Source organism: Pelmatolapia mariae, linkage group LG17, assembly GCF_036321145.2.
Source record: "Pelmatolapia mariae isolate MD_Pm_ZW linkage group LG17, Pm_UMD_F_2, whole genome shotgun sequence".
In the NCBI taxonomy this organism is placed as follows: Eukaryota; Metazoa; Chordata; class Actinopteri; order Cichliformes; family Cichlidae; genus Pelmatolapia; species Pelmatolapia mariae.
The window spans coordinates 30,140,620-30,166,080 of NC_086242.1; the positions used below are offsets into that span (position 1 = coordinate 30,140,620).

Here is a 25,461-nt window from a genome sequence, read left to right on the forward strand (position 1 = left end):
ACTAGATGCCATATCATTTTTTGATTGGTCGATATGGTACTTTTTTCGACCAATAGGAAAGGGTGGGGGGGTTTGGTTTTGTTTTTGCTCACAGGCGGAGAGTGCTTTCGAGCGTTTTCCTTATAAAACGCCATTTTTACCGTTTCTTCCCACAGTAAATATAAACAACGATAGTATTCAGGAAGAAAAACAAACGTTGCATATAATTTTATCATAACTCTGGTTTTACGTGGCCTATCAACACAATTTAAAAACTGGTATAAAGTCCACACTTTTTCCGTCAATTGTTCCGTCTGTCCTGCTCACATCTCCAATGGTTGTACACGTTGTCATTAACGTGGCTTCACTCCACATCAGCCACGCCACTTTGCTAGCTAAAACACCGGTGTGGGCACATAAGGACGCTGTCATAGCCTGCTGACGACGTTGATTAGCTGCATATATACGAATGTGAATCGCATTATTGGCTGGACTATGGGATAAGGTGGCATCGTTCTAATCCCACACAGGAGCAGCCAGCCACTTATGACTAACACTGCAAAACAGAATTGTTGAAGTTTTAATTTTAATTTCAATTCAGGTTAGATTTTTTTTTGTGCGCAACGCAGATTTTCTGTGCGCAGAGACCGTGCCAGCAGTGCGCAATTGCGCACGTGCGCAGCTTAGAGGGAACATTGGGTGTGAGAAACCACCACATCTTTCAAATGGAGAATGGACTGCATAGTCCATTCTTTGCATTCTGCTTTCTTGCAATTCAGAGGGGAGCACTATGGAGCCATTTTGCAGCCGCTATGTGCAAAACTATAAAAATAGTATGAAGGAAGTATTGTTGCTTGTGTTTAACTCTCAAAATGCATGTTTGGTAATCCTTAAATAAGCTTCTCCATGTTTAATAGTAGCATTCACAGGGCATAATAAAAAAAAACTTTATTATGTCTACAATCACAATAATGACTCTTACTTATTGTTTTCAGGAATCCCTTGTGCAGTTGGAGTAATGGACCCTAATCTGCAGGTAACTGGATTACCACAAGGGAATGAAGCGATAAGGACTGGGGACACATTACATTTTCGTTGTGCTGATCAGTATAAACTGGAAGGTTCTAAAGTAATCGAGTGTTTAGAAACTGGGTACTGGAATGCTTCCTTTCCATCCTGCTCTGGTATGTTCACTTTAACTGAGAAAAGCTGAAGTGATTAAAGTGATTTGACATGTTTTTTAAATGTCCATATATTTGAGTAACAATTATGTAATCATTATATTTCATTTGTTGAAATTATATAATGATTAAGATTTACATTTTATTTGGTTCCTTTGGGTCTAGACTACTGCTGCATTACACTTTAAACTGAAAGATTAAAAGACTGTCTTCTTTAAAACAGATGAATGCAAAGTCACAAGAATATCAGACAGTGTAAGAATCACATCACACATACAAGGCAATGGGCTAAAGAAAGGACAAAAGCTAACCTTTACTTGCCTTAGGCGTAACCACTTTATGCAAGGCAATAAAACAGTTGAATGTTTGGCAAATGGACAGTGGAGCGATCCGTTTCCAACATGCGGAGGTAAGCCAGTTTTTTTCTACTGTCCACTCACCCATTATATGTGACAAGAAAAGATCATCCAGTCACAGTGCACTGCAATTTCAGGAGGCTTTAATCACATTTTTTTTATCCCAAAACAAGTTACGGTTACGGTTCCTCAGGCAAAAATTCCATCGGAAATGTTTTTGGACAAGTCTTACGGTTGATCCTAATTACAATCACTGTGTAGGAAATGTCATGTACATATGTGAAGCCCAGTCAGTAATAAGCGCCCAGATAAGCTGCTCATGTTAATAACAGCTGTAAATATAAAAAAGAGAAGTCAGAATAAACCCACAGTAATTTGGAGAGTTGAATCTCTAAAAGGTTTACACAAAAATTGACTGTAAGATGTTGCATAATAGTACTAATAGTACTGCGAATAGATATTAAAAAATATTATATTAACAATTTCAAGTTTTTTGTTTGTTTTTGTCCATATTAATTTAAGATCCTGTGGATTGTGGGAAACCACCATTACTCTCAGATGGAGACACCAAAACCAGTACTAAAAGGCAATACAGCCATGGAGAAAGGGTTGAGTATATCTGTCAAAATTACTACACAATGGACGGTACACCATATAAAACCTGTGAAAATGGTAAATGGACTGGACAGATGAGATGCCTCAGTAAGTTATAGTTCCATATTATGTTGTATCTTCTAAGATTCTGCATATGTGAAAGTATTTTGGGGTCCCAAGTTTTTTTTACCCTTACATTTAGAGAAAATTGAGTTTACACAGGAATCAGCCTTTCAAGCTGTTGACATAATTTATTTGAGAAAGGATGCAGAATTTGGGGGCTTCATGTTCTTAGATGTGCTCTGTTTTATGTTATAAAAAAAAAACGGGAAATTTAAGACAATTTAACTTTAGGATGTTTCACAATTTGATGTTGTGTGATTTCTGTGCTATATCTGGAGTTTTGATACAGATACAAATTGCATTTGATCAGACTTGCTTGGTTTTAAGCACTGTGCCTTTGTAATCAAGACTTGAATAGTTATATATGATATATGTTGTGCATTCCTGCATTGATGTACTGTACTGACATTAACAAAATCTTTTCTCTTAACTCTTACAGAACCCTGCACTGTAAATAGAGACGACATGAACAAACACAATATTCAATTCAGATTTGTCAGGGATGATAAGCTGTATTCAGTACATACTGATGTAATTGAGTTCAGCTGTACCAGGGGAAGACCTGTTGGCAGTTTGAGAATGCGTCAGAAGTGCATTGACGGTGTAATGCATCTGCCCACATGCCAGTAACATTTCTGTCTATTGGATACGATGAGCATGAGCACACAAATATATAAAGGATTAGTGCACTGATGTGTGTGGTCATTTTAATAAAAACCTATATACTCAGTCTGTGTTCTTCCTGTACATCTTTTTTTGTGTAAAATCAAAGTCTTTCATAAATCCTTTGTGGACAAATACACAAAATGGTGGCCCTATCTTTCCAGTCTGAACATTTTCTGATTAAACAAAAAGAAGTAAAAAATAAATAAAATTACAAACTCCCTCCCTTTGGCAAGGAGAATAAACAACAAAAAACACTCAACTGTCATTAGACCCTTCCTTTCCCAGATCTTACCTGCCGTTATAGTGTTTTGGTAACCCAGATGAGCACACAGGCATGTAATAGTAATTGCATGTAATGTTATTTTAATAAAAGCATCACGGGGTCTGTTTTAATTCTTACATAAGTTTAACTCTGCTGAAAGTCTTGGGGCTTTGGGGTCCATGGCCTAACAATGAAATAACCCCTTTTCCACAGACTTTTTAGGCCTGGAGTCCAGCATCCACATGTTGATTAATTGAGTTCACTAATCATTTAAGTTGAGTTACTTTTGCCTTCCCATCAGCTTGATGCATTTTGGCCATTCTCCCTTGACCCCTGGCATCAGCGAGGCTTTTTCAGCAAGAAAACTGCCCATCACTGGATATCTTCTCTTTTTCTGAAAATTCTTTGTAAACCCTTGTAAAGTACATTTGAAAGTCCTGTGCTTTGTACACCTAACCACCAATCCAGTCCTTCTCCGTAGCACTTGTACAATAGGAGTCCAAGGTTGTACTTAAATAGAAACATTTGGACAGAGCCACTGGACAGTCTGTGCTGTGACCTGATCTCTCTGGGTGGAGTTCGAGCTGGGGGAGGTCACTGAACATTGAAGCTACTGAAATTCTCCTCAGAAAACATCCGCCAAAAGAACATGAAGTTGTCTTTAATCCTTCTGTTTCTTCAGCTGTGGGGGTGTGTGGAAGTTTCTTTGTCACAAAATGGTAAAGTGATCTGTAATTGTTTTTCAGTGTACCTAAAATCACATGTTTTACCTTTGTGGAAAAGCAGTTAAAGAAGAGTGCTGTATACAATGCATGTGGTCATTACAGGTATTTACTTACTGCAGGGGAAAAGCATGGTATGAATGTAATTGTCTTATTTTTACACTATTACAACTACTTGACTTTGCATGCATTCACACAACCCTAAAATATGTATATTTTTGTGTTTACATACATATATGTGCTAGTAATATAATGTAGGACTAAAAAGTAATTATAGTTGATTTTACTACTTGCTATGTTTTGGGGTTTTTTTGGCTTGTTTTTGTTTTATGTTTGGGGTTTTCTTTGAAGGGGTGGGGGGCTCTAGTACTTTTATACTTATACTTATTTTTTCCTTTTACCATTAATGGTAATTGATGGTTAATTTCTTATATTATTCTTTAATGATGTATGTCATACATAAATCCTGCTATCTGTGTTATTAGGTGAAGTATATCCACAAATTATGTAGATGCAACTGAAATACATGTTTTGTGGTCTTAACCGTTTAGGAGAATGGTTGTAGACATACTTTGATTTTGTAACTGTTTTCCTTGTAGAGCTTCAGTCATTCTTTTTTAACATCTTTATATGTGACGAATTTTCTCTTTTAGTGTGTTCAGTGCTCCCAAATGTTCCTCACTCTCACGTGTCAGAAGGAACCAGCAAAGCTGTGTACCAGGAAGGAGATGTGATACATTTTTCTTGTGAATCTGGTTACATATCAGATCAGATCTCAACCTTTGTATGCACAACTGATGGTTGGCTGGTGCTCCGTCAGGGAAAGTGCTACTGTAAGTTGCATGGCTTCATGTTTTTATCATCACTAACTAAACTTGTGCTATTGCTGCAATGTGGATGTAATAACTCTAACCCTTAATGACAGCATTACCCTGACTCTTACTCTAACTCCAACCATACTGCATGCCATGTACCCCTAAAAATGTCAAACACAAAAAGTTGTAAAGCATACCAAGAGCAACATTATATGGATTTTCATAGGATCGACCCATTAGAGGTCAGGGAAGGCGTTGGGTTTATAGCTAAATAGGTACATTTTCTGGAGGCACACAATAGGCCTGCTTATAAAAGTGTCTTTAAGAGGAAATTAAATGATGAAAAAGGAGCTGATCGCATCAGAAAGATTGTTCCAAAGCATGATTACCCATGGTCCTCTGCTGAAATTTGGCGATGGCCAGCAGAGCTTAGGACTTTTAGTTTCTGTTATTCACATAGATTGCAAACTACCAACCTTAACAAGCCTTGACAGCCATTGTCCTAAAACAACTGCACATTACTGGCATTACTATTGTTAGTAGTAATGATGGGTAGTCATTTCCTTATACATACATATATCTTGGCTTAGTCACTCAGTATGTTTTTAATCTTTGTGTATTTTTCTCTTCTTTTCCCATTTTACATTGTTTTGTGTATTAGCATGTTTAACGCTTCCAGATGTTCCCAATGCCCAAGTAACACAAGAGACAAGAAAATCTCAGTATCGAGCAGGAGACATGATACATTTCGCTTGCGAACCTGGCTATACATCAGCTCTCACCATCAAATATGTATGTGCGACTGAGGGCTGGCAGCCACTCCACAAGGGATCGTGCTACCGTGAGTTCAAAAGCTTTCTGTTCTTCTCTCACTCTCATGTGATTGACTACAATTCAATAAGCAGAGATCATTAGAAGGGATTTAACATGAATTATTGATATATAGAATTCAATTTAGGTTTTTAGTGATTACACTCCAGAAATGAAGATGGAGGCTTGGATGGAAGCCTGGGAGAATGACCGATGGGCAGTGAGATTTAAAGTACATGAGTGGAGACTGACTGGCCTGAAGACAGCCAGCAGAAATCTGATCGGGCTAGACCAGTGATTTCACAATTAGCTTGACAGCATGGGAAAGTGGAAGAGATCTAAAGCTTAGATTAGCCACCAAACACCTGGGAAGCCAAAAGATGTGTGATTATCAGTGTGTGACTATCAGTGTGTGACTATCAGTGATGGGAATAACGGCGTTACAACCACGTTTTTCAGTAACGAGTAATCTAATTACTATTCCTATCGTTACAACGCCGTTACCGTTACTAACAAGAAAATGCGGCGCGGTTGCGTTACTATTTTTCAACAAACAGACGGTTGACGCTGTCTTCAGCTTACCACATCTTATATCAGTTGCACGGAACTAGCTGACTACGTAAGTAATCTGGGAGCTACAGCTTTAAGCAGCTACGCGCGCTCCGGCGGACGGCAAACACTTTCTGGCATACGATCACTTTTTGGCACAACACCTGGAGCTAAGGGGGCAAAACAACAATCGCATAAGTGCTGCTGTTTGACTGAGGAACAATAAAGTAGTCGTGGTAAGCCAATGACCCCTTCACGATGACAAAGCAACAAGGTGATATATACCAGTTTTAAATTATTGATAGGCAATGTAAAACCAGAGTTTTTTCCTGAATAGTTTCGTCATGTTTACTGTCTAAGGACAGCGCTAGCAAGCACATTCTGCTTATGACCAAAAAATTAAAAACCAAAACACTGCCCTTTCGCGTTGGCGGAAAAATGCACCATGTAGAACAATCAAGAAATGGTATGGCAACATGACATATGGTTGCTTAGGAAGAGGGGGAAGTTTTAGGAGTGACGGCGAGAGAGAGAGAGAAAGACAGCAGAAAGAGAGAGAGAGAGAGCGAGTTTTGAGATGTGAGAGATTTGTGACGTTTAGCGTGTTGGAGTGTGTAGTTAATGTGTTGTCTTTTGTAGTTAGTGTGTAGCGTTGTGGATAGTTTGTGTTGTGTGTCAGAACAATGAGGCAACTGCTGAATGAAAACAGGAGCAGTGATACACCTGCTGCTGTCAGACCTGCAGGTATCAGGCTGTGATGTTCTCCTTTATAATGGACAGAGTTTTTTTTTTTTGGAGTGGCACAAATAATTTGTGTGGCATCTTATTAAATGCAGAACACCTGATTGTTATGTAAATAGTTTGAAATAGTTATAAAAAGAGAGTAAAGGTAAATGGCTGCAAATAACTTTGTTTGGAAAACTTGTGCATATGATTTTAAAATTAACAATTTATGTTTGTATTTAAAGTTATGAAATATGATTCAATAAACATGTTTGTGGTTGTTATAGTAAAAATAACTTTTTCTACTTAGATTTTATATTTTTTTGTCTGGTTTTAGATCAATTGTGTTAATACAGTATGTTAAAATGAAAACAAAACTGTAAATTCAGACACGTGAGGTTGTGCTGAAAAGGATGATACCAAACAAGGCAAAGTAAATAGTTTTTAAAGGTGAAATGTAGAGGAAACATCAAAAGTAGTTAAAAATGGCCAATTATACACTCAGAAAAATAAAGGTGCCAACTGGAACCAAAAGTGGTTCTTTAGACTGATGCCATAGAAGAACCTTTTTTGGTGCCACAAAGAACCTTTCAAACAATGGTTCTTTGAAGAACCATTTCTTTCAGTGGTTCATTGAAGAACCTTTAAAGGTGCCCCAAAGAACCATCAAGAAATGGTTCTTTGGGGCACCTTTAATGGTTTTTCAAAGAACCTTTTTAAAAATGGTTCTTTAAAGAACCATTTTTAAAAAGGTCCTTCAAATGGTTCTTTAAAAAACCATTTTAAAGAACCTTTTTTGAAATGGTTCTTTAAAGAACCATTATAAATCTTTCAAAATAAAATGTATCATAAATTGAATTTGAGTAGGGTAGAATAAATACGAGCACAGCATAGACATATATTAATGGTTTATTGACATTTCGTAATATACCAAAAGACAAAAAGGCATTTTAACCCTCAGCACAACATCACTACTAATACATGTCACATATTAGTCATTTAAACAATAATAATTAAACATTTTTACTATACTATAAATAAATATATGTAAATACTATATCTATAGATAACACAACAATTAATACATGTATTATTTACTTAATAAAACATCAGAAAGTGATAAAACATATTAGAAATAGCAATAGCTTCATAACAGACCAATAAATCAAGACATTTTCATCAGCAGATGTTTGCATGTTCAGTAAAAATATTTCAACAACAAGTTTTTGATTAAAATTATCAATGAACTTCAGCGTTATGTAAGGTAAGTTTCATGTTGGACTCATGGTTCTTTGTTAGTCCAGTTTAGGATAATGTCTCTTGACGTATGTATCATATCAAATATATGTCATATCAAAAAAACCCCAACACCTGCAGTTGTTTCAGCTTTTCACAGGTGTTTCCTGTCAGCTGGTCAACCTCACTCAGGTGGACATCCATATCAGCCAACCAAATGACAAGCTCCTCCCTTTGTGCTTCAAATCCCTCCCACTCTGAGACAAGGAGCTGAGAGAGAGAGAAAAAAAAGGTCAATTATAAAGAAGAGAGAAAAGTGAAACCCTCCTCAGAAGGTCTGACTCGCATACCTGCAGTCGACCTGTGATGGACTCCTGTTTGGCGTTCACGTCATCCCAGCGATGGCCGCACTCCCTCGCTGTTGCCAGCAGCCGAGTCTGCAGGGTGCCCTGGAAGAGCAGAGTTAATGTTCGACACCTCCTGATCAGGCTCTCCAGCTGGATGAGTTGAGGTCCCGCCTCTCGCCGCTACCTCTGAACACACAAACATAAATTGCATGTGAAGCAGGAGGTGCAGATTTTTTGCTGTTCTTTTCTAAATCCAGGCTTGATCACGTGGAGGTATTTGGAAAACCTTTTTCCGACTGTTGTCTCGCAGAAAGTCAAATCAAATGTATGCAATACACAAGTAATTCACAAGAATACATTATAAAAAAAGTCCCGTTCTTACGTGATTTCAAGTAAATTCTGCATCAAAACAGGGTAACAGAATTAAAACGAGTGTTTGCAGCAAATGTGAGCACAAAGCCTCACTTTGTACAAGCCTGCTATTAAAGTTCTCCTTTAATGACTTTCCTGTTTTCAAGGCACAACTTGGATCTGCTGTACAAATCTTATGTATACAAGCTAAATGACACAGTAGTGTGCACGATTCGGATCCCTCATCCTAATATGGTCCCAAAAGGCTCACAAAAAAAACCATAGCAATAGCAATAAAGCAAATGTTGAGGCTTCTAAATACAAAGTCCATAAACCAATGACTGACATGGGTTTTATCATAAGGGTGATAAATATACAACATGTGTTTTTAAGACTAAAAGTATAATACAGATTTTCAGTCTGAGAGATTTGATGTTCATTTACCTGCAGATGCCCTATACGTGCCTGCTCTGTGGTTTTCCACAACGTTTTGCAAATAACTATTTAATACAGGTGAACTAAAACAAGTCATCTTTCTTTGTGAGAGGACAATATTAATGAAACAACCCTCTATGACATCATAGAGATCCCTAAAAAGATTCTGCTGCTTCCCTTCCTCCTCATCCGAAGCTTCCTTCTCCTTGTCCTCGACTTCCATCCAATTGTAATTAAATCTAATTGTGTTTCTCCCTCCTCTTCCTCATTTTGTTGGAGCTGTGAACAGAATTAGTGAATCTGAATTAATTTGTGCAAACGAGAAAAATCAGCTTTTTGGTCAGAGGTGCTCTTGTGATTTAAGCCGGGTAGAGTAGATTTATGTGTTGATGCTACCTGCTTCAGCTCTGGCTGGATTACAAACTTTAACCACGTGCTGAACTTTGGCCCAGTGTTGATACCTCTTGTTAGTATAATGGCCTCTTCTTGGCTTAATGTACGATGGTGGATAAATGAACTGTACAAAGAAAATTTTACTATATTACAAAAGGACATCCATCTTGGTAACATCAATGACCGGAGCATAACTTGTCGATTAGTCCGAAAATAAGTTATACAGGAACAGTCACACCTTCTCATGTGTCACACTTCTATTCATTCAAAACACTTATGCATTGCTGTATTTTATACAGCTCTTACAGAATTCAGTACAGGCTCATGTGAGTATTTAATGTAAGGCTCAGCTCTACTGAATTTCTGAGTTTCTAGAGCAGACACAGAGCTCATGTCAAAACAGGCTTCAGGCGCCATATTAGTGACTTTAACAATATTATAAATTTTAATATCGGTCTAGCTGACATTACGTTCTGTACGCAGCACGCAATTGAACCACATATTTTAGAAGCCAAAGGTTCAAATTAGTTGGGAGCACCTTCACTTAATTATAACAGTGGTTTTGTTAGGAAAACAGTTCTGTATACCGGATACTGAATTGCGTTAACGTCAACGGCTAACGTATCTAACATAGCTAACCGTTATTGTTAGCACAACATTAACAGCAAGCTACAATGACCTAGTAACAAAAACAAAACAGTAAAAAGGTTTTAATGAAAATGTTTTACCTTTCCCAACAGTCCCAGAATCCAGAGCTTCAAAGATCAGCAGGTACTGAAGACTGCTATCCGTTTCGCTGTCACCGTCGGTGAGAAAGTGTTTTTTCCCTTAGAAAGTTCAAGGCCCGCAGCTCGCGCGATCTGTCTGCACATGCGCATCCCAACGATTGACCCCCCTCCCCTCTCTTTCGGGAGGTTGCCATAGTTTGACGTGTTCTAACGTCTCTCTCTCTCTCTCTCTCTCTCACATTTATTTGGCTCGAAACACATATTAACAAATTGCTCAGTGATGAACAAGTACTCAGAGCATTTACCTAAGCAGTGTGCTTTGTCAAAACTAAGTAAGTGTGTTCGTTGTGCAATTGTTATTTACTTGTATTTTATAATTTGACTTTACATACTGCTGGGTGGTTTGTAAAGTTTACAATAACTAGTATTATCATTATGCTATATTTTCTAATATATATAATAATCTCAAAAGTAATGCCTTGAAGCAGAAAATAGTAATACTTTATTAAAATTTAAAACTAAAGTACAGTATTTGAATGTGTGTATTGTGTCTACTACTACTACTCATCATATTCATAAACTTCTTAATAATAAATTCCATAGTCCATATAAATCCATAAATTCCATAGTCCATATAAATTCCATATTCTATTACCACATTATTTGTGATCAATGGGTTTGCGGGGTTAGGGGTGTTGGGGGTAGGGTCTTTAGGCTTTGGCCCCCATCCCTGCCGCCAGTATATTTTTAAGCAAGTATTTCTAACTTTTATTTGAATATTCAGTTTCCTATAATCTGCTCTTAAAGGGTAACCCGCCCTCCCCCTTCGCACACACATGCACACAAACAAAACACACAAACAAAACACACAGTATAATTCACAACCTCATTATAGTGAATAAATATTTATGCCATTTTACACCATCAAACTTAGCTAAGGATGAAGAACCTTTTGTTCTTTAAAGAACCATTTGTAATAGCTGAAGAACCATCTACAAAATAAAAAGGTTCTTTGACGTATGATGGTTCTTTAAAGAACCATGAAGACATCTGAAGAACCATTTAAGAACCATAATTTTTCTGAGTGTACCCTAGACCCCAGAGGGTTAAACATTTTTTTAAAGTAACACAATAGTTGCTTTTCAAGTAATTAATTACTTTTAGAATCTTGTAACTCAGTTGCTAACTCAGTTGCTTTTTTGAAGAAGTAACTACTAACTATAATTAATTACTTTTTCAAAGTAACTTGCCCAACACTGGTGACTATAGAGAGTTTTTATTGAACTTACGCATGAACTTCATTTGGTATTATCTGCTTGGACATAATCTCATTTACTAAGATGTGTCCTACCTTCATTAAGACACTGCTATGACGGTCTTTATTGCTATATATTTTTTCCTGCACACAGACAAAATTAGAATTTAATTCTAAATGATTTTTAAGATGTGGATGGCCTGTATTTGTGTAGCGCTTTACTTAGTCCCTATGGACCCTAAAGCGCTTTACACTACATTTAGTCATCCACCCATTCACACACTGGTGATGGCGAGCTACATTGTAGCCACAGCTGCCCTGGGGCACACTGACAGAGGCAAGGCTGCCGGACACTGGCGCCACCGGGCCCTCTGACCACCACCAGTAGGCAACGGGTGAAGTGTCTTGCCCAAGGACACAACGACCGAGACAGTCTAAGCCGGGGCTCAAACCGGCAACCTTCCAATTACAAGACAAACTGCCAACTCTTGAGCCACGATCGCCCCTACGTAGAGACTTTGTCATGTCAGATCAGACTCCAAATATATTTGAATTCACATCAGTCATCATTTCATTCAACAATGTTCCTCTCAAGTCAATATGAAATATGACCCTGCATCTCAATGACAGAAAGATCATATATAACTGTATTACAAGAGAAATTTTGAAAACTCCATATTTTAAAATAATGTCAGTTGTCATTGGTGACAAACACTAACCGTAATTGTAACGCTAGATAATCAGAATATCTTTTTTTTTTTAATTAAATAGTTCTCCCAAATCTTGGCAATAATGGGAAAAATCATGCTTACTGAAAAAACTATTCACATATTTTCCAGAAACATTCTATTTTTTGTTTCACCAAACTATAGGCTAGAGTTAAAGTTACCCACACTACATAAGGGAACCTATAGGGTTAATGACTTAAATCTTAGCGTGTTTAACTGACACAGCAGATGGTTTGCTTACACAGGTTGTCCTTGTAAACAGTTTGCAAAGGGCAACTATTTTGAAACTATTTGCCTGGAAATTAGATAAACGTTTAGTGAGTTAGATCCATGAACAAACTCATGGGTATGGGTGTCACGTCTTTGAACTGTTTCCATTCCAGGGTGGAATGATTGTACGGCATACATCTTTAAAATCTATTAAAAAAGAAAGAATTGTGTGCACAATGTTAAATCAGTCATTTCACACTTAAAAATAGCATTTCAAGGTTATCATTCAAAGCCCCAAATTACAATGATATCCATGTTCATGATGATTGTAAAATATATATCCATAATATCCATGTTCATGATGATTGTAAAACTTTTGACTACAGCTGTAGTTTTCACAGTGGTTTATCTCCATTGGTTTGAACCTTCGTGTCTCAAGCACAAATGCAGACACACAGGTTGAAGCCTGGCAAAATGGATTCTGACATGATCTGGCAAATATAAAAACTGCAGCAAATATAAAGATTCTGGCCAGTGATTTCTTGCCTTCTGAAGTCTTTTCTTTTCTCCTTTAGTTTCATCTTCCACATGTGACCCTCCTCCTACACTTCAAGGGTTAACAGTGAAAGGTTTACCAGAAAATTCTATTCCCATACGTCCCGATCACATCCTTACATTCAGCTGTGATGGTCCTGGGAAGTATCTGAATGGCGTTTCTGTGCTGATATGTGGACAAGATGGACAATGGAATAATCCATTCCCGACTTGCGTAGGTAAAGAACATGTTTAAATCCCTTTACTGACAAAATGCACTACCTGTTTAAACAATATGGCAATAGTTCAGGTTTGACCTGTGTGTATTTTGAAGCATAATTTAAATATCCAATAAGATTTTTTCTCTCTTCTGGTGTTCACTAAGACCAACTACTCTCTTGCTTTAGCTCTCATTCTTAGTGCTATGCAGTTTTGTTACATAAACTCACGTATATTTCTACATGTTTTGCTCTTTTCAGATAGATCTTGTAAAGTCGGTGTTATGCATCCTCATCTCTACGTAGCTGGATTACCACCATCAAATGAAATAATGGCGACTGGACATAAGTTGCGTTTTCTTTGCAGCAATACACATGTACTAATTGGGTCTACAGAAATTGAGTGTTTAGAAAATGGACAGTGGAATTCCCCCTTTCCTACTTGCTCTGGTATGTGCACTTTTACAGTATTACTGCAATAATGTGAGGTAACAGAAATGAGCTGTTACTGTGATAAGGGTTTCTGTTTTTAAGTTGCTGTTGGGAGCAATTTTGTATTGCAGGGAAACATCAGCATTCTGTAGCAGTTGTGTTGTTGCCCTTGTATCACATAAATCATTTATTTAATGATTCTGATGAACCTGTAAGGTCAAAGTCATCATGGGAAGTATTCTACTCCCAATACTCTATTTTTTAGGCTGATCTGCTGTTTATGTCTAATATTGTAGGTTCTTGAGATAACGGCTCTTGTGAACTAGATTCATTCTCCAGCTGTTTTCCGGTTTTCATTTTTCCAATCTTTCCTAAGAAAGAGACACCTGTCTAGTTGGAAAATGTCTCTTCATGGACTTATTTTTTTTATATTGAAATCTTTTACTTTCAAGGTTTTTTTTATATATTGAAAATAGATTATAAAATTATTTACCAAAGTAGACGAAAAGTAATGCTGATTTATGCAGACACTTGCATCACATTTGGTTTCTTGTTCATACTGTAAACCTCACAGTACAACAGATTCTGTTCTTCAAAACACAGAAATGTTCATTCCCTTAAGTACCCAGCAGTTTACACCGCGTTCCAAATTATTATGCAAATGATATTTTTCTCTGTTTTTCTTAAATAGTCGATTCAGATGAATAGACTATAATTCAAATGTTACTGAACAAAACTCCCAATGAAAACAGTATGTTTTTCAAAAATAAAAGACTTGAAATGCACTGTTCCAAATTATTACGCACACAGAATTTCAAAAGATTTTATAGGCTGTAGAGAATTGAAAATGGTCATTTGTTGAATTTGCACCATTAATAGATCAATTTTACTGAAATCAAAAGCTATTTTAATCCAAAACATGTTAACAGGTCAAGTTACAAATTAACATAGGACCCCTTATTTGATAGCAGTTTTACAATTCTTGTATCCATGGAACTTGTAAGTTTTTGGAAAGTTTCTACTTGAATGTCTTAACAGGATGTCAGAATAGCCTCCCAGAGCTGCTGTTTGGATGTGAACTGACTCTGACCCTCATATTTTTTGCTTGAGGATGCTCCAAAGGTTCTCAATAGGATTGAAGTCAGGGAGGAATAGGGGCCACACCATTAATTTCTCTCCTTTTATGCCAATAGCAGCCAATGATGCAGAGGTATTCCTTGTAGCATGAGATGGTGCATTGTCTTGCATGAAGATGGTTGTGTTGCAGAAGGCACAGTTCTTCTCTTTTTACCATGAAAGAAAGTGGTCAGTCAGAAACTCCACATACTTTGCAGAGGTCATTTTCACACCTCCAGGGACCCTAAAGGGTCCGACCAGCTCTCTCCCCGTGATTCCGGCTCAAAACATGACTCCACCACCTCCTTGCTGAAGACGCAGCCTTGTTGGGACATGGTGGCCATCCACCAACCATCCACCACTGTATCCATCTGGACCATCCAGGGTTGCACTGCACTCATCAGTGAACAAGACTGTTTGAAAATTAGTCTTCATGTAGTTCTGGGCCCACTGTAGCCGTTTCTGCTTGTGAGCATTGGTTAGGGGTGGCCGAATAGAAGATTTATGCACAACTGCAAGTCTCTGGAGGATCCTACACCTCAATGTTCGCAGGGCTCCAGAGGCACCAGCAGCTTCAAATATGTGTTTGCTGCTTTGTAATGGCCTTTTAGCAGCTGCTCTCTTAATCTGATGTATTTGTCTGGCAGAAACATTCCTCATTGTGCCTTTATCTACAAGAACCCATGTGTGCTCTGACTCAGCCAAAAATCTCTTAACATTTTGGTGATCATGCTTAACTTTTTGTGAAATATCTAAGGTTTTCATTACGTGTCCAAGGCATTCAACTATTTCACGCTTTTCAGCAGTAGAGAGATGATTTTTTCCTTCCTAAATTGCTTGAAAATGGTGGTCTGCTTAATAATGTGGAACATCCTTCTTTAGTAGTTTTTCCTTTAATTGGGCTCACCTGGCAAACTAATGATCATAGGTGTCCGAGATTGATTTCAGTGATACAAAGAGTCCTAAGACACAAGTCCATCCATGGGTTTAATTGAAAAACAACTTATTTAATCTTTATGACAATTAAACACAATTTGCATAATAATTTTGAACGCAGTGTAAAATATATCTTTGCTAGTTTTGTTCTCTCTGTTATGCTGTAGCTACAGGAGATTTGTTGAGGTTTAATATAAATGACTGAAACTTAGATACCATTTTAATCTAAAGTTAACAAGGGGATTTGAAAGCTTAGTTGTCTGAGGCAAAAATGCATTTCAGCACACTGAAACTGGAATGAAATTAGAATATCGGGTTTTTGTTTAAAACTATCAGTTTCAAATGATATCCAATGACTGAATAGTTGTGGTTATCAATATCTGTCAACAATAGGGAATTTTCTCTGCCTAGATATCATCCCATTCAGTGTTGATCAGTCTGCCCTGCTTAAAGGAAATAATGGGCAACTATTGTCCACATTACAGCTATTTGAGCTCACCAGCTATGTGAGTGAAAGTTGTTTGGATTCTGTGCTGTAGATGGCAAAACTGCCTTTAAGAACGGCAATAATGTGCAAGAATCAGGTTACATGATAGAAACTGCGACTAAATAAAGTTATTGTGACAAAATGATGCCTGAACCTGATTTTTTTTTCTCTGTTGCTCACATTTTTATAGGTGACCAGGGTTGTGGGAGGCCACCACCTCTTTCAGATGGAGACACCAAAACAAGTACTAAACAGCAGTACCAACATAATGAAAGGGTTGAATATATTTGTCAGCGTTACTACGCCATGGATGGTGGACTGTTCAAAACCTGTGTGGATGGTGAATGGATTGGAGAGATTAGATGCCTCCGTAAGTTGCAGTGTCTTTTCAATTTCTGCATTCTGTCAAGATAGTTATTAAGTCATTTTGATTTATAGTTTTAGTATTTTTGCGTACTGCAGAAGTTTAATTAACGTTAACAAAATTGTACAATGCTGCTACATATCAGAGTCATTAGACACTGAAAAGGAAACGTAACCATATTGTGATGATAATTTATATAGGGCAAGTTGCCCTGTATACGAAAACCACTTTGGTGCATGTTATTCACTAATGGACTTTGTGGTAAAACTATGACCTTTAAAAAAAATATATCTATATATATATCTATATATCTATATATAGATATATATATATATATATTTATTTTGTTTGTTTTTTTACGTCCTGCTCCTGCCTGCCACACAGCAAACCCTGGAAAAACTAATCACAGAGAAATTCACTAATGATAATAATCATTATTTAATAATTATTTAATAATTATTAAATATAATTATTAAATACTAAGTATGTTAATTATTATTAATTATTAACTATATTTAATTATTTAATTAATTATTTATATAGCGTGTTTCAAATCATGGCCAATCAAGTCCTTTAAAGAACACAATGGTTTTTGATTCACCCCAATATTCTGTACATTCCCATATTTAACTAACATTAAAAGTCTGTTTATCTTTTCTCTTACAGAACCCTGCGTTGTGAATAGAGAAGACCTGAACAGACATAATATTTGGTTCAGATATTCTAGAGATGATAAACTCTATACAGAACATGATGATGTAATCGAGTTCGTTTGTACCAGAGGACACAGACATGTTGGGACACTGGGAATGCGTCAGAGGTGTGAACACGGTGTGATAAATTTGCCAACTTGCCAGTAAGGAGGTTTTGATGTAATACGTTAGTTAAACATGAGTACACCAATGTGTAAATAATTAACCAGAGTGAATTAATAGTGCTGTTGTGATCATTTTAATAAAAACATATAAGCTAAGTCTGTTTTCTGCCTCCACATGTTTTCTGTGCATAAATCCTGTGCCACAAATACAGAACAAAATCTGCCCTTACTTGGCTCAGCCTGTGCAGTTTCCTATTAGAGAGGCTACATAAAAATGAATGATTAAAATACATTTAAATACAAAAAACAGTTGCACAAATCTTCCCAGTAACTGGATGATAAAAACAAGTGACAGAGAGATATTCTCTGGCATGCTGGACCTCAGGTAGGATCTGTTTAGCTTTGAAAATCTCTGCATCAGCTGAGATACTGAAAGACTGACACAGTTTTTGAGAACACCTCGCAAATTTGGATACATTTCTTGGAGTCATGGTTTTCTATAGCAACTCAAGGAAATTCCTACATTCTTGTACAAGTTCTCTCCCAACTCTGAGTGGTCTTTATAGTCCAGTGTGATACTAAAGTTCTTTCAGGTCACATGAGACACAAAAAAGCCTCCAACCTCTAGCCTCTTCAGCAACTCACTCAAAGTCTTAGCAAATAATCTGTGCTTTAAAAAAAAATGCCACATTGTGGGCCTCTGACTATCTTTGTTCAAGAATGGCATCTTCATTTATTTCTTTGCAAACGCCCATGGCTGACATTTGTGCAGTCTTCAAGTCTTTTACACCCTGCAGTTGCTGAGGTGCTGAGTTTCTGTGTGTGTGTGTGTGTGTGTGTGTGTGTGTATGTATCATCCATAGCCTGATATACCATTTGAACTTGTCATGAACATTTCATAGCGCTCACTCCAAAAAATACATTCCAAAAAACCTGTCGTGCTTTGACTGACATGTTCTCGAAGTGGGTGGAGGCCTTCCCAATATCGAAACAAGACAGTCCAGCGATAGCACTATTGAGAAAGTGCAGTCCCAGCAGGGGAATCCCTACAAAAATTAGCACTGAAAATGGCTCACAATTCTAAGTGACACTATAAAATAGCTAGGACATTTTTTAGGAATATACGGTGCTGTTCTTATCTTTCACCCAACAGTGAAGGTCAGTGAGTACAGTGAGACTGTGTCAGTGCTCAGGGTGATGATGCTGCTGTTTTGCCAGTAAAAGCTTTAGATATCTGGAAGTGACGTGAGCTGCCTGAAAGAAAAACAACATGTTATGAATAAAATTGCTAAAGGTGGTTCAGAACAAACTGTGGGGGTGTCCAAATTCATAGGCTGCATCCTCCTGAGGCCGCATTTGTAGGCTGATTACGTCACAGCGACACGACGAAGGCTGTTCAATTTCATAGACTCCGACAAATGTGGCCGACAAATGCATTCTCCTTTTCCCCAGATTTGAAGGATAACTCTGGTATGTCCTTCGTGATCCACCATATCCCAGAATTTATTGCGCAGCCCAGCCAATTCCAGTTTCCAACAATGGCGGCCGCTACTTAGTTTTAATATTAATCTTATTATTCTTTCTGGGTCACACAATAAACTTTTAAGATATTTTCAGGCAAGAATGTAGCTGTGTAAACTTCAAATATCGGTTTATCAAGACATCACATATTTGCAAAGAGCTCTGACATTTTCAGAGACGTCTGTTACCCACCAGCTCGATAGCTAGCCGGTTCACTAGAGCCGGCGAGAACAGCGAACTCCTGGTACATCGTTTTCAAACCCCCGTGGTTGTCGCTATTCAGGTTAAACATGATATACAGGTCACTTAGATAACTGAGTAAATCGGTTTGGCTGAGATTACAGCTAAATAAACGTCAAACAGAAAACTGATTAAACAGAAGTGTGACGTGATCGAGAATTTGCACCAGTGTCCTGTTATATTTTAAAAAGTAAGGAGCAGACAGCTGAACTCCACCGAGACAGCTGGTGACGCAAATCTGAAGGCTAGACCCTCCAATTTCACAGTCGCTCACTTCCAGTTTACCCGGCCTTCAGAGGACCCAGCCCACGCAGACCGCGAAGGCCAGGTCCGCAGGAAGGTGCAGCCCCTGAATTTGGACACCTCTTCTTTCTTTCTCAACTATATAGTGCTGTGAAAAGGTATTGGTCCCTTCCTGATTTTTTGCAGATTTGTCACACTTACATGCTTCAGACAATCAAACAAATTTTAATATTAGACAAATATAACAGGAGTAAATGCAAAACACAGTTGTTAAATTATCATTTTTTTATTAAGGGAAATCCATTCAAACCTACCCGGCCCTGTGTGAAAAATTCATTGCATTCAAATTCATTAGAAAAATAAATGAGACAAACTACAAATTCTAATTATGATTTCTGATCTCACAACTATTTTTGGCAAAATTTATTACAGTATAATACTGAAGTCATAATAAGCGCTCCTAATCTGGGACATGATATTACCAAATCTATACACTGTAAAATGTAATATTGTGTTTAATTAAAAATATTAAATAGGCTGAACTCAATTTTTATCAATTTGTTATCAGAACTCGATTTAAATACGTTACCAGTACTTTTTATGCAAAAACGCTGATAAACTCAATTTATTTGAGTTGTCTTAACTTAGAAAAACTAAGTAAGCTGGAAGTTTTGGTTCTCAGTGCGGAAGGATGAAAGATGTGTTTTGAAAATGCCACGTGACTACCATCCTCCTCCCTCCCGGATCAGTCTGCATGTTCATGGCGCCAGCATTTGTTATGGAATATATTGAGCAAACCTGGAGATATTATTGTTGTCATTGCTGTGGATCTTTACTGACTTGGTGAGTAAATGTTTACTCTTATTCAAACTGATTTTGTGGCTTCTCTTAGTTTAGCACCAGGTTTCTAATCTTGCTAGCTAGTTAGTGTTAGCCTAGCGTTGCTGCTGCCGCTGGGCTCATGTTACTTAAAAAATAACACCACAGCTTTAAAAACCTTACATAAAACTATGTCTGTGAAATTTTCTGTTGATTGTTTGAAATAAAAAAGTGAGATAAGAGCCCAGACAAAATTCTTCGGGAGGTGCAGCCGTTAGGGGTGGGGTGGGGTGGGGTGTGGGGGATATTTTCAATCCATAGCCATAACTAACTAACTAACTAACTAACTGACTAACTATATATATCATGTTTAACCTGAGTAGCAAAAGAGTGCAGGGGGGTTGAAAAGAATACGCCAGGAGTTAGCTGTGCTCCCGGACTCTATCAAGCCTTGACCTCCCGGTCAGCTATCGTGCTGGTGGGTAACAGAGCTGTTTTATACCAAATGCAGAAAAAAATGTTTTAAGAAAGCAATTAAGTTCATGTTCCAAAAAATATGATTGTTTGCTTGCAGGACAACAGGAGAGATGAGTCCTCCGTCACAGATGGTGTGGTCAGTGAAGATGGTCGCCTGCAGGTTCAAGCTCATTGCATCTCCAACCCACATCCACTGCCACTGTACTTAAGGGAAGTTAAAGACTTTCTTCTGCACCTACATTTGGATCACCTCGATCCATGACAGTCATTCAGGCAGTAATGCATGGACTGGAAACAAACCATCCTTAAAATATTACAACATTCCAGCTCCTGTGTTGGAATGCAAAACAAATGTGTTGTTTAAATTAGAGACTGCACTTGTGACAGAACAACAAATATTTTATTTTGATTATATAAGTAATGTAAGTACAAAACAAACTTGTGGTAGGCCTAAACTTATTTTCAGAATAATTACATCTGAGACTTTGTTTCATTGTAAGATTATAACAGTGATGGCAATATAATTGTTTGTTGTTCAGCAGAACAGTGTCCAGTATGTGGGCTGTTATACTTTATTGTGTTTGAAAATAAAAGTTGGGCTGATTTTAACATCATTACCAAAAGTGTTGTTAATTATTTTTAGTCATAATCAGGTTACCACAAATTGTTTTTTCATTTAGTTGAACTTGAAATGTTTGTCAGTAGGTAAACAATTAGTATTGTACAGTCAGAAATATCAAGTTATTCTTAATGCTGCAGACTTGCAATGTATAAGTTGTCCTAACAGTCATCCTAAGTAAGCTTTACTTAGTTTTTTTGAGGCAACGAGTTTCCTCAATTTTTTTGAGTTCTGGGAACTAACAAGACTGTACAGTGTACTCAAAATGAGTAAGTTGCCCTAACTTGGTCATCTTACATAAACTTGATCCAATTTTTTTGAGTTCTGAGAACAAATGAGCTTGTACAGAGTACTCAAAATAAATAAGTTGTCCTAACTTAGTCATTTTTAGCTAAGCTTTACTCAATTTTTTTGAGGCAACGAGTTTCCTCAATTTTTTGAGTTCTGGGAACTAATTAGATTTTACAGTGTACAACAATTCTTACATCAGATGAATTGAAAGGTAAATGGAAATGGTAATGGAAAGAGATGTGAGTTTGACCATTTTTGCTGTTTTTAGGTTGAACATAATTGCAAATATGGAGTGGATCACTAGAGACAAATGTTTGCTGACATTCTGTATTCACTCCTTCTTTACTTCTGATTTCATTTCCATTAAAAGACAGAAAACATTTGTCTCTTTATTGAGTTTGTAGCTGTTCCTGTCACTACACACACAAAACAAATCTCATATATACTGACTGCCTCGTGACACAACACAACATTAGTGATGTGCAGTTGTTTCCAAGCCTGGCCTCTTATCTTCTATGAGTTTAGGTTGAACTGAACATGTACATTTGAGTTAGAACCAAGTCGTGTCCAATGGCAAAACACATGATTCACAATTTACCATCACAAATGTTTTAGACCAACCAAATGTGACATTAATCTCTTCTTTAGAAGGAACTTGTTAAGTACAAAAGCTGGAAAAGGTTAGATTTACATTACAATTCAAATCAAAATGACTGAAGATGTGCCGGGTAATCGGTTAAGGAAAGGACAAAACTGCCTGGACATTTCATTCACGAGAGTTACTTGAGTTTTCTTTACTTTTTCAAAAGCCTACATCATTTCAACATTACTTTGTCCTCTCTGTCTCTTCCTGCTTTGAATGCTATAAATTAATATATTAATTAATAGACAAACAACTTTTTTATACTTTCCTACATATCCATAAAATCAAACCAATGTTTTCTGTAGCAAACACAAAACACAGGAAAATACATGTGTTAAAGAGTGAAAACATTGAGCACTGGCCTACTTTCTGTCTTACGTTTCTTGGAACAAAGTGGTGCTGGCAGGGACACGTTTTTGAACTTTCTGTTTACTTTTTCTGTAAAGTATGCTGACAAGAAGTAGAATAAATAGCGTGAGGCCATATTAAGAAACAAAGGCAAATCCTGCATTGCTCAACAGCTACATTTTGTTTTAGTAGTTTGCAAGAGGTCAGAGTTCATCACTGTTGACTTCGACTGCAGTTCTCTCCTTTCTTACAAGATTATCCAAGTTTTTCCCAGTTTGTACCTAAGTGTAGTTCAGACTGTTCATTTATATTCAGACTGCTTTACTTTAAAAAAAAGAATCCAACTCAAACCTTGGTGAAGTCAAAACTTTTCTTTGCTCTATTGATTCCTGCAGATGATTAACAGGAACAAAAAATCAAATCAACATTTAGCCATTTATAAATATTTGTGTTTTCACCAACTGGTGAGTTGTATTTTTAATGGCATGACATAACTTCATAATAATAATTTATATAACAGCCTGAACAACTGAGTTATCTAATTATCTAGTTTTTGCAGTGTGTGACTTTTTTATGTGTACCAATATTAGGGAAGCATTATGGTGTTTATAAGAGTTTGTTAGGGTCTCACTGTGTCTTTAAAGTGGCAGCATGTGATCATAGTATTTATATCTGTTTCCAGTGAGCCTGAGATTGTTTTTGGAGGCAGAGACAGACTTGTGTAAATCATTGAACAACATTTTTTTTCACAGTCTGCAGTGTTTAGTTTTCTTTGATGGATCAGACGCACAAAGACAACATGCATGCAATAACCAAAAGCAGGATCCTGTTTTTGTGCATATGTTCACTGATGTCAGTGAAGAGCCAAGGTAAGTACTTCAAGTGCTTTCACTTATTACATGATGTTTTGATGGTTTTGATGGTAATGTGAATAATGGGAGCTTATCCAGGAGTTAGTGTCATGAACTGGCTGTATAATGCAGGCAGGGTAGGACTTAAATGCAGACTTACGGAGACAGCACTCAGAACTCCAAAACATTATGTTGACAAAAAGTACTGGAACTGGAGGGCGACACAGAGGACAAAGACACAATTGGAGCCTAGGTGTACAAAAAGGTAATATAGAATAAACTCAGGATTACCAAATGTACCTAAAAAACACACAACACCTCAACACATAAGAAACATAAAATGCTGGGTCAAAAGCACCCAGAACCATGACACTTAGACCTGGGACCTTTCACTCCTGATTTATCAAAAAATAAATAAATCTTGCATATTCTTTATTTAGCAAGTTGAGTTTGAGTTTCATCAATTAAATTAAGTCATTCTTACTTATTTAAATAAAGTATATTAGTTGCTTGATGTCTGGATGTCCTGGTATTGATCTGAGAAATAAAAACTAACCTGTATTTATGTCTTTGTCATGATTATGAGGGGTTTCTAATGGTTTTTCACACCAGCTCAGCGGTGTCCATCAATTAATGTTCCCAATAATGTGAACGTGATATGAGATGCGGAAGAAGCGACCTACGGCAATGTAGTTCAATTTAGCTGACAGGGGGAATCACATTCTGACAGGGGCATGAGAAATTTATTGTGATGAAAATGGGGATAGGAAAGCTTTGGAGTACGGCAATCCAAAATTTGACAGTAAAGCAAAGATTGTTTTTAGAAGCGCCTTCTTTCAGCAGTTAAATAGTAACAGCCAAACAATCACCAACAACCTGAAAGAGAATAGAGCAGCAACTTTGAAATTGAACCTCTAAAATTGTAATTAATAAGAAAACATTGAAGCTGCTTTGCTGATTTTGCCAGTAACACGATCGCTTTCACTTTATCAGAAATCTTCCTTTCACAACAGGTTAATCAGCAGTTACCTTTTATGTACCTTTTCATGACCAATTGTTGCAGTTGTATTCATTACTTTGACTTTCCTCTTCAGCAGTTTCAACATGTGAAGCACCGGTGATTGAAAATGGTTTTGTACATGGAGATATCAAAGAGTACAATGATCGTGAAATCATAAACTATATGTGCAATCCTCAATATAAACGCGCTCAAGAAATACCTTCAAGGTGCACAAAAGTAGGAGACAGAGCAGAGTGGATCCCCACACCTGAATGTGAAGGTAAGCATAAATTACATACAGTTTATAGATTAAATGCCACTGACTAGTGAGATCTGGAGCTGGATGTCTGAATGTCATGGTATTTGTCTGTCTTGGTACAACACACTAACTCATGTGCTGCATTTTCCAACATCTGCAGAAATAAAATGTGAGCTGATACTGCCACCACTCCGAGGAACCACATATGAACCTGCTTATAGAAATAGGTTTTCACCTGGTGAAACGGTAAGAGTTACATGTGAGGAGAGATACTGGATTGGGGGAACTCGCACACCCTCAGTTGAGACTACTTGTAATGACAGTGGACAGTGGACTGTCAGACCAGTATGTCAAGGTTTAAAACTACAAAAGCTTTAGACACATATTCTAAGCTCACTGTTCTTTGCTTTCATGTAGTTCAATCAGCCATGAGGATGATGACCAACTTTATGAAGATTATCAAGTCTTTCTTTCTTTCCAGAGGTTACATGCAGCCATCCACAAGATAGACTTTTGTCCTACTGGGAGGTCTCTTGGCGTTGGGAGGCAAAGAAATTGGGCGATACTGTCAGGTACACATGTAGATCAGGATACAAGAGGAAAGATGGCGTCACTCAGGCCACATGCACCAGAGATGGATGGGAACCGAATCCACTTTGTCAAGGTATGGTGAAGTTTAGCTCGCTATTCTTCTAATTCTGACATTGTGGTGGACCACTAGAGGGCTCCACTCACACCCAGTGTTGAGGAAGTGTGTTCCTCTGTTTTGTGGCGCGATATGTT

The 25,461-nt window shown here is 37.3% G+C and overlaps 1 protein-coding gene across 1 annotated transcript; it reads left to right on the forward strand.

Annotated features, from left to right (window-relative positions):
- The first annotated feature begins 2,109 nt into the window (after positions 1-2,109).
- LOC134646689 (complement factor H-related protein 4-like) lies at positions 2,110-13,521 on the forward strand. Its single transcript, XM_063500549.2, has 6 exons — positions 2,110-2,218; positions 2,673-2,834; positions 4,537-4,716; positions 5,360-5,539; positions 13,039-13,232; positions 13,477-13,521. Exons 1-6 carry the CDS (start codon positions 2,155-2,157, stop codon positions 13,519-13,521), a joined length of 825 nt encoding a protein of 274 aa, XP_063356619.1. The 5' UTR covers positions 2,110-2,154.
- The last annotated feature ends 11,940 nt before the right edge of the window (positions 13,522-25,461 follow it).